Raw genomic sequence first — 10,993 nt, 5'->3', positions numbered from 1 at the left:
TTAAAAGTTACCCGTGGCCTTTTTTGCCCATGCCTTAGCTTGACCGTCTCGCCTCACCCCCTTCACTTTCTTAACATAGTCTGTCACCTCATTAAAACTTCTACATACAGAAGTCATATGAATAGATAATACTTGCAACTCAGAATTTAATCCCCTAATAAATAACCGAATTCTCTCTTTCTCAGTAGTCACCAATTGACTATCATATCTAGACAAAACATGAAACTTGGCCTCATAAACAGCCACAATCATACTACCTTGCTCCAAAGCCATGAACTCATCCTTCTTACGATCCCTCAAAGTCCTAGGCACATACTTTTCTAGAAACAGAGCATGAAACTAGGTCCAGGTAAATGGAGGTAAAGTAGAAGATTTGCATTCCATGTAAGCTCTCCACCACTGCTTAGCCTCACCTTGAAGTTGAAAGGACACGAACTCAACCCCATGTTGATGGACAATTCCTAACTTATGAAGCCTCTCATAGCAATCTAAGATGAACTCATAAGCATCCTCACTCTTAGAACCAAGAAACACGGGAGGCTTTAGCTTCAAAAACTTAGTCAATATTTTATGCTCATTACCAGCTATAACAGAACCCAACAAAGGATGGAAGAAAGTATCATTACCTCTAGTCTCACCCACCTTGGGAACAGTGCTAGCAATATGAGGATTAGTAGGAGCTTGAGTTGCTTGAGCAGAAGGAAGCACTCCAAGACCAACCAACCCTTTCAAAAATGACATGATCTGTCGAGCTAACACTGGGTCTATGGGGGGAACATCGGTAGTCTTAGCCTGCACCTCTTCCGCTTGTCCTACATCATCAGCATCAACATTCTCCTCTTCAATCTCTTCATGATGTGCAGGAGGGTTCTCATTCACATGAGCATTCTCAACATGAGCTCTATTTCCAGTAGGTGCTACTCTTCCACTGCCTCTACCCCTAGCTCTTCTTCTACCCCTGCCTTAACTGCGACCACTCGCTGCAAATTCCTCAGCTGGAGCATTGACGGGAGCTACGGACCTAACACCATTGAATCTAGTATTAATCATTTGCAGATAGAAAAGTAAAGGAGGTTAGATACCAATTTGAATCGCCAGATACCAATTGGAATCAAGTCATAGCACGAAAGGAGACAAGAGAAAACAGAGATATTTTCTAAAGTGATATAGCCTCTCGAAGAAAAATAAAAGCGTTCCCGTACCATTTCGCGAGACTCTACTAGACTAGTTTTGGTAGATCGAGATCAACGAACCTAGGCTCTAATACCAACTTTTTCACGACCCAGACCATCGTGATTGACACCCACAGTAACTCTCCGATGGGAGAACCACTACTACAACCCAACCCAAACAACTAAACCAAGACTAAACCATTTAAGTATATGAAAGCAGAAATAATAGCTAAAAACTAAAGTTCTCATAAACTTCAACAAAATATCTAACAACTAACAATGGGAAGAATTAACCTAGAACCTGAAAGTCAATGTACCAAAACATCGAACAATGAACCAAGTCTAAACAAAAAGGGATGCAACCCCAATCTGATGAACTAATCAACTAACTAGAACAAGTGTCTAACTCCAAAAATGGTAGACATAGACGAAAGAGAATTCCATAGCAGCCAGGAACAATTGGTTCACCCTTGAATTCGAATGACGATCACTGATCTCCTAAGCGAGGTATGTCAGTAGCCGCTTGAAGATGTCCTGTACACAATAAAAATAAGAGCAAGTGCAGTATTAGTACACAACCACAGTGTACTGGTAGAATCACGCGGCTATCCACTAACTGCAACATAAGCAAGTCAAGACAACATTATATGCATATCCATATATATATATCAACATATACAATATTATCAACATTTACGAACAACGAACAACTTCACATTTTATATCAAATCATTGGTCCTCTCATGGAATCTAAGCCCAAACAGTTAGCATACCGGAACGTGGTATTCGATCCCATAATTCTACCGAAATGTAGCAATCGATCCCATAGTTATGCCAAAACGTGGCAACCGATCCAAGTTAGTTATGTCAGAACATGGCAACCGATCCATTCAACACACCATAATCACAATAACAAGTATATAATCAAGATCATACATTTAAGTCATAATTTCAAGGCAATCATCATTCATCTATCTCATTTACAACAAGTGTGATCAACGTTGCAAGATATATACATATACAAGTATCATAATGAAGCAAAAACAAACATACATCACACAATCATAAAATCACAACCATCACTTACCTCGAAACAAGCTTGAAACCCTAAAAAACTTGATTCTTCCCTTTCTGAATTCGTTTCGCTCGTTCTTGGTCTACAAACAATCAATATAATACGGGAATCAATAAACAATCACTAATTACCTGAATCTATAATATAACTATGAATCGTAGATCATACACATGATCCCAATTTTCCAAATTAGGGTTGTTTCCACCATAAAATCTATAACAAAATCCTCCCTAATCAATATTCAGCCAATCTATTACGTTCTATGGATTGAAAAACGAATTCGGGGAGTGAAAAACTTATCTTTAGACTCAAGAATGATGAAAAATGAGTACATGTCGCCTGAGGTTCGTTCCTTAGCTCTACAAATCAAAAAGTGTCAAATAAGGTCGTTTAAGGGTTTATTAATGACCTTAAGTCGTGTCGAGTGCGCCACAATGGCCGTCACCCCACTATAGCGGCCCCGCTAGAGTGGCAAAACCCAACGCCAAAGTAGGTTATGCAAGACAGTGAGCTAATTAAAGAATTCCAAAATCCCCATTTCACAACACACCTCTAACCCACGACGGTCAGAAAATATCCTTTACGCTAAGATCAATTTTGGAAGTTCTACTCGCCCGAATTCAATTCCATAAAGTCGTACGGGTTCCTTAATGAGTTATCTAACTACTCATGAAATAAAAATCATAAATGATTCACCCGATTGTTACCAAATTTCCCTACACCTTAAAGACTCCGATTTCATCCAAATATGGACAAGGTTGGGAAAATCTAAATACTACGAAAAAGTTTTTCCGGCCCCAAATTTTCCCCCGTTGACTTTTATATAATGACGAAAACAGCTCGTTACAGTCTAAAATACCCTTCAAGTATAGGGAATGGAAAAAAAAAATTCTCCTTCCACATTTGGGCTCCACAATACTCTTTCATCCACCTATATGGACTTATGAGTTAGTAGAATTTTTAGTGGGTCCAGTAAAATTTAGCTGGATCCAAGTTTGATTAGGAGAAATTATTATTTTTGGTTAATTTAATTTTCAGCCAAGTAAAGGCTGCCACGTCATTAATGAAAAGATTAATTATTACTCTTAAAGAACATGTTAAGTGAAAGGGTAATATAGGCCCATATAGGTGGATGAAATGGTATTTTGAAGCTCTAATGTGGAAGGAGGATATTTTCGTTCCATTCCCTATACTTGAAGGGTATTTTAGGCCCTTCTCCATTTGATAAATGAAGCAAAGGAAACAACAAATATTGAGACAAGAACTAGACAATGATCGACTACATACTTATTAGTAATCTACACTAATTTTCGACCTCCAAATCGTTTTATCCGTACATATAAATTGAACTTGTAAAACGAGCTAAGATTTCAAGCATGTGCAGCAATGAGAAATATGTTCCAACATCAAAGTCAAAGGTTGAAATTATGTAATTACCCTGAAGGTCATTTTTTAAAATTATTAAAACAATTATCATTTTATCCCTTTCGATAGTTTCTCCAAACTTTGTTTGATCAGTTTACGAAGTTGATTTTGAATTTTGATTGTAAAGTTGTGATTTTTGGAAGTTTTAGAGTTTTGGAGAGTTCAAGTTGTTAAAGTGATTTTTTTGGTAACAACCAAAGCTACGAGTTTAGGAATTGAATTCCATAAGTTCCATCAGCTCTGGAACATGACTTTTGGGTTAGTAGGACTATCAGCTCTGGAACATGAATTTTGGGTTAGTAGGACTATTGTCTCAAGTCTTGAGGTATTCAGATGAGTTTTGGAAGAGTACTTTTTGTATTTTGAAAGTTGAAAGCATAAGATAGTTGAACAAATCAACATTTGGTGATAGCAAGCTCATAATGGAATTTTGACAGTTCTGTTAGCCCCAGAATAGGATTCTTGGTCTATACATATTATTGGTTTGGGTACAAGGCTTTTGATTTAATTTTGATCCATTAGACAGGATGCAGAGAAAGTTAAGGCTAAAGCTTGACTTTAGTCAACGTTTGAGGTTAGAAAAGTTATTTTCGAATTTTTATGATTCCACTAGGTCCAAATTGTGATATTTGGTCTAGTTCAGATTTGGTTCAGTTCTCAAAACTTTTGGATGAATTTCATGTCTTTGTTTAGAAATTTGGAGATTATTAAGTTAAATTTGACTTTAGTCAACATTGAATTAGAAAAATCTAAGTACTGAACACAATCGACTATATATGTAAATATTTCATTTCCTTTTTCAATGATCCATTTAAAAACTAGTTGGTTTGGCTCATTTTGATATTAGTCATTAAGCTATTAATATTTTTGCTTGTTTAATAAAGGACATCAGTCACTCTTGTTCACAGTGGTTGAGGGGGTTTTCTCCGCACCACTAGGTCACGAGTTCGAGACTTGATATGTTGTGAATTTGAGAAAAAAATAAGGTATTCTAAAATATCTTTTTCTTTTTAATTTTGTAAATTCAAATATATTTTGGAACATATAAATTTATAAACTTACCAGGTTTTATAACAGGAGACTATTTGATACGTAAGATAAGAAAATAATAATATTTTCAAACTAGAATTTGATTATGATTTTTAATCAGTTCCGAAATTATTTTATTGTTATTTATTTAAAATTGTGAGATTACTATCCCATACAAAATTTGGGATAAAATGATTCTCGTACTTCATCCCCACATATCAAGATTACTAATTACAAATAAAATTATTATCATGTGATAGGAAGTCACGAGTTTAAATCATGCTCTTACAAAATTGTAAAATAATACTATATACAATACAATATTGTGACTCGACGTCGACTCATAGACCCACTACCTAACGAAAACTTAGTACACCAATCTTTTTAAGAAACTTAACTTACTTATCATTAAGGCCAAAACATGTGCAATATGACTAATTTGTCCTTTTTCAAACATGTGCGATATGACTAATAGGTATACACAGTTGTCTTACAATTAAAGACATTGCAATTAGGGAGTCAAACTTGGCCTCAACTGGCATGTAAGTACTTCAACTTCGAGAGTGCACATCTAGACACTTCAAGTTGGTCTCAAAGGGCAACTAAGCACTTCAACTCGTTCCAAATGTGTCTCATGGACACCCAATGCTTACGTGACGCATAAATTATGATGGTGTCTATATAATCTCTTCGTAGCTTCAAGTTTTTAACTGACCCAGTGGAAACACGAGTTGAAGTGTCTAGAAGTGCATACGCATGCCTCACAAGTAGATGATCACAATAGATGTAATCTCACGAGTAGAGTCTGAAGAGGGTGGCGTATGTGCAGTCTATAACTACTTTATGAAGATAGAGAGATTGTTTCTAATGGATCCTCGGGACTCAGCTTGAGTAAGCATATCAATAATTAAATTCGTAAAGCAAATACAATAGCAAAGAAGTTATATTGAATACAATTAATTAATAAAAGAATAAGTAGGAACAACAAATAATATGATAAATAAAATAAAGGAAACAACAAATTAAATATCGAAACAAGAACTAGACAATGTTTGACTACATACCTATTAATATTCTATTATAATTTTCAACCTCCAAATCATTTTATCTGTATATATAAATTGAATCTGTAAAACGAGCTAAGATTTCAAGTACGTGTGGCAATGAGAAACGTGTTCCAACGTCGAAGTCAAAGGTTGAAATTATTTCAAAAAACTTCACATTGAATTACCCACAATGTAAATTTTAATTGACATGACTTCCTCCATTTTCATACTATTGGTCATATTTCTCTTTTTTATGTTTCTAAAATATTATTCTCTTGGATAAATTACACTCTATTTAAGAACAAGGATAACATAATATTATTGATATATCAATAATTACTACCTTGAACTCTTCACATTTAAAATTGGAAAAATTATGCAGAATAGCAAATATTTAGCCTATATTAGATACATAACTTAAAAAAATTATAATTCGTGGCTACATTTTCCCAATTCTTATTTTTCTCTAGATTTGTATAATTCTTCTGATTTGTATAAATCTAGAATTTGTATAATTCGGTTCCTAATTGTTAAAATCAAGAATTTTGTATATGCTTACCCTAACTATTTGTATACGATTTATGAAAAATTCATAATAAATCATCATGTTTGTATATTGGCAAGCGAATTATACAAACGGATTTCTTAAAAATTCCTAAATGTATAAATACAAAATTAATATACACTTACCATATTTGTATATTCACAAGCGAAATATACAAACTGCAGCCTTCATAGCAAACGAAACTATAGCTATGAAGCGCAATTATCAAAACTATAGCTATAGAGCCTTATTATATCTATTGTTTTTGCTATTTTTGAAATTCATTTTTTTATGGCTAGACACAGCCCACTCAATGTTGGACTTATTTCAATGATCATGAGCCATTGTAAAACATGTTTGTTTGGCCCATTTTATATATTAGTTATTAAGCTATAAATAATTTTCTCGTTTTATAAAGGACATCAGTCACTCTTGTTCACAGTGGTTAAGGGAGTTTTCTACACACCACTAGGTCACGAGTTCAAAACTAATATAAGAAGAGAAATTGAGGTATTCTAAAATACGTCCTTTTATTTATTTTTTCCTTCTAAAATTATTATGTTTTTTTTTTCATCAAAAAGTATTCTTATGTTCTCTATTTTAAGAGTATCTCTCTTATTCTTTTATTTGAAACTTAAAATTTCAGTTAAATTATTGTATTCTCTCTGGAAATTCAAATATAATTCAGGAATGGAATAAAAATACTCTCCTTCCACCTTTTGGCTCCTCAATACCCTTTCATCTATCTATACGGACCTATATTATCCTTCTACTTAACAGATTCTTTAAAAGTAATAATAATCATTTCATTAATGACTTGGTAACCTTTAATTGGTTGAAATTTGAATTAACTAAATATAATAATTTCTCCTAATCAAATCCGGATCCAGTTAAATTCTACCCTATCCACTTAATATTCTATTGAACCATATCTTAAAAAATAAAGGGGAGAATTTTAAGTGGGTTGAGTAAAATTTAGTTGGATCTGAGTTTGATTAGGAGAAATTATTGTTTTTGGTTAATTTATTTTCAGCCAACTAAAGGTTGTTACGTCATTAATGAAAGAATTAATTATTACTCTTAAAGAATCTGTTAAGTGAAAGGGTAATATAGGTCCATATAGGTTGATGAAAGGATATTTTGAAGCTCAAAATGTGGAAGAAGGGTATTTTTGTTCCATTACCCGTACTTGAAGGGTATTTTAGGCCCTTCTCCGTATGATAAATGAAGCAAAGAAAACAACAAATATTGAGACAAGAACTCTTACTTATTAGTGTTCCCCACTAATTTTTGACCTCTAAATAGTTTTATCTGTACATATAAATTGAACTCGCAAAACGAGCTAAGATTTCAAGCACCCGGTGCAATGAGAAATGTGTTTCAACATCGAAGTCAAAGATTGAAATTATGTAATGACCTTGAAGGTCATTTTTGAAAATTCTCAAAAATTTATCATTTTATCTCTTCCGATAGTTTTCCCAAATCTTGTTTGATAAGTTCACGAAGTTGATTTTGAAATTTGATTGTAAAGTTGTGATTTTTTAAAGTTTTAGAGTTTTGGAGAGTTAAAGTTGTTAAAAGTGATTTTTTTGGTGACAACTGGAGCTACGAGTTTTGGAATGGAATTCCATAAGTTCGATCAGCTTTGGAACGTGACTTTTGGGTTAGTAGGACTATTGTCTCAAGTCTTGAGGTATTCAGACGAGTTTTGGAAGAGTACTTTTTGTATTTTGAAAGTTGAAAGCATAAGATAGTTGACCAAATCAACTTTTGGTGATAGCAAGCTCGGAATGGAATTCTGATAGTTCCGTTAGCTCCAGAATATGATTTTTGGTCTAGACGTATTATTGGTTTGGGTCATAAGGCTTTTGATTTTAGTTTGATCCATTAGACGAGATGCAGAGAAAGTTAAGGCTAAAATTTGACTATAGTCAATATTTGAGGTTAGAAAGATTATTTTCGAGTTTTGATGATTTCACTAGGTCCAACTGGTGATATTTGGTCTATAGCTCAAATTTGGTTTAGTTCTCAAAACTTTTGAATGAATTTCATTTCTTTAATTAGAAATTTGGAGATTATTAAGTTAAAATTGACTTTAGTCAACATCGAATTAGAAAAACCTAAGTAATGAACACAATCGGCTATATATGTAAATATCTCAATTTCCTTTTTCAATGATCCTGGCCATTTAAAAACTAGTTGGTTTGGCTCATTTTATATTAGTCATTAAACTATTAATAATTTTGCTTGTTTAATAAAAGACATCAGTCACTCTTGTTCACAGTGGTTGAGGGGGTTTTCTCCGCACCGCTAGGTCACGAGTTCAAGACTTGATATGTTGGGAGTCTGAGAAGAAAAAATAAGGTATTCTAAAATATCTTTTTTATAATTTATTTTGTAAATTCAAATATATTTTGGACATATAATTTTATAAATTTACCACGCTTTATAACAGAAGACTATTTAATACGTAAGATAAGAAAATATTAATACCTCATCCCCACATATCAATATTACTAATTACAAATAAAAATGTTATCATGTGATCAAGAAGTCACGAGTTCAAATCGTGCTCTTACAAAAATGTAAAATAATACTATATGCAATAGATTCTTATGGTTTGACATCGATCCTTAGACCCACTACCTAACGAAAACTTAGCACAGCAATCTTTTTAAGAAACTTAACTTACTTATCATTAAGGCCAAAACATGTGCAATATGACTAATTTGTCCTTATTCAAACTTGTGCGATATGACTAATAGGTATACACATTAGTCTTACAATTAAAGACATTACAATTAGGGAGCCGAACTTGGCCTCAACTGGCATGTAAGTACTTCAACTTCGAGAGTGCATATCTAGAAGTTGGTCTCAAAGGGCAACTAAGCACTCCAACTCGTTCCAAATATTTCTCATGGACACCCAATGCTTACGTGATACATAAATTATGGTGGTGTCTATATGATCTCTTCGTATCTTCAAGTGTTTAACTGACCTAGTGGAAACACGAGTTGAGGTGTCTAGAAGTGCATACTCCTACCTCACAAGTACATGAGCACAATAATTGTAGTCTCACAAGTAGAGTCTGAAGAGGGTGGTGTATGTGCAGTCTATCCCTACTTTGTGACGATAGAAAGATTGTTTCTAATAGACTCTCGAGCATCAGCTTGAGTAAGCATATCAATAAGTAAGTACGTAAAGCAAATACAATAGCAAATAAGTTATACTGAAAACAACTGGTTAATAAGAAAACAAGTAGTAACAACAAATAATATGATATATAAAGTAAAGAAAACAACAAATTAAATATTGAGACAAGAACTAGACAATGCTCAACAACATACCTATTAATATTCTATTATAATTTTCGATCTCCAAATCGGTCTATCTGTATATATAAATGGAACCTATAAAACGAGCTAAGATTTCAAGTACGTGTGGCAATGAGAAACGTGTTCCAACATCGAAGTCAAAGGTTGAAATTATTTCAAAAAAACTCACATTGAATTACCCACAAAGTAAATGTTTAATTGACATGGCTTCGTCCATTTTCATATTATTGGTCATATTTCTCTTTTGCATGTTTCTAAAATATTATAAATAAAAAATATATTTTTATTAATTTATCCTTATTTCTCTTGGATAAATTACACTCTATTTAAGAACAAGGATAACATAATATTATTGAGATATCAATAATTACTACATTGAACTCTTCACATTTAAAATTGGAAAAATTATGCAGAATAACAAAGATTTAGCCTACATTAGGTATTCTATCTACAGTTTAAGAAAATTATAGTTTGTGGCTCACTTTTTCCAATTCTCATTTTTCTCCAGATTTGTATAATTAGTCTGATTTGTATAAATTCAGAATTTGTATAATTCGGTTCCTGATTGTATAAATCAAGAATTTTGTATATGCTTACCCCTAACTATTTGTATATGATTTATGAAAAATTCATAATAAATAATCATGTTTGTATAATGGCAAGCGAATTATACAAACGGAGTTCTAAAAGTTCCTAATCGTATAAATACAAAATTTATATACACTTACCATATTTGTATATTCGCAGGCGAAATATACAAACTGCAGCCTCCATAGCAAACATAACTATAGTTATAAAGCGCAATTATCAAAACTATAGTTATAGAGCCTTATTATATTTATTATATTTGTTATTTCTGAAATTCTCTTCTTTTTTTTATGGCTACACACAACCCACCCAATGTTGGACTTATTTTCAATGATCATGGGACATTGTAAAACATGTTTGTTTGGCCCAATTTATATATTAGTTATTAAGCTATAAATAATTTTGCTTGTTTAATAGGACATCAGTCACTCTTGTTCACATGGTCAAAACTGATATAAGAAAAAGAATATAAGAAGAAAAATTGAGGTATTCTAAAATACCTTCTTTTATTTATTTATTTTTCCTCAAAAATTATTCTTTATGTTGTTTTTTTCCATCAAAAAGTATTCTTATGTTCTCTATTTTAAGAGTATCTCTCTTATTCTTTTATTTGAAACTTAAAATTTCAGTTAATTTCTGTATTTACTCTATAAATTCAAATATAATTGGGGATATATAATTTTTTATACCTTCCTCTCTTCACAACTACACAAGGACACTGTTTGGTATGTGGAATAAGAATATATAATACTTTTGGGATAGAATTTGATTATGTTTTT

At 32.6% G+C, this 10,993-nt stretch overlaps 1 protein-coding gene across 1 annotated transcript in view; it reads right to left on the bottom strand.

Annotated features, from left to right (window-relative positions):
• LOC125844531 (putative disease resistance RPP13-like protein 1) overlaps positions 1–10,993 on the bottom strand; it is a 108,119-nt gene continuing 97,126 nt past the window's right edge. Inside the window, exons 3-4 of the mRNA XM_049523841.1 lie at positions 758–962; positions 1–100 (exon numbers count right to left, since the gene is read on the bottom strand). Of these exons, the coding sequence (XP_049379798.1) occupies positions 1–100; positions 758–962 (305 nt within the window). The remainder of the gene's footprint in view (positions 101–757; positions 963–10,993) is intronic.

This window comes from Solanum stenotomum, chromosome 11 (assembly GCF_019186545.1).
Source record: "Solanum stenotomum isolate F172 chromosome 11, ASM1918654v1, whole genome shotgun sequence".
In the NCBI taxonomy this organism is placed as follows: Eukaryota; Viridiplantae; Streptophyta; class Magnoliopsida; order Solanales; family Solanaceae; genus Solanum; species Solanum stenotomum.
This window is presented reverse-complemented; position numbering and strand designations above follow the sequence as displayed.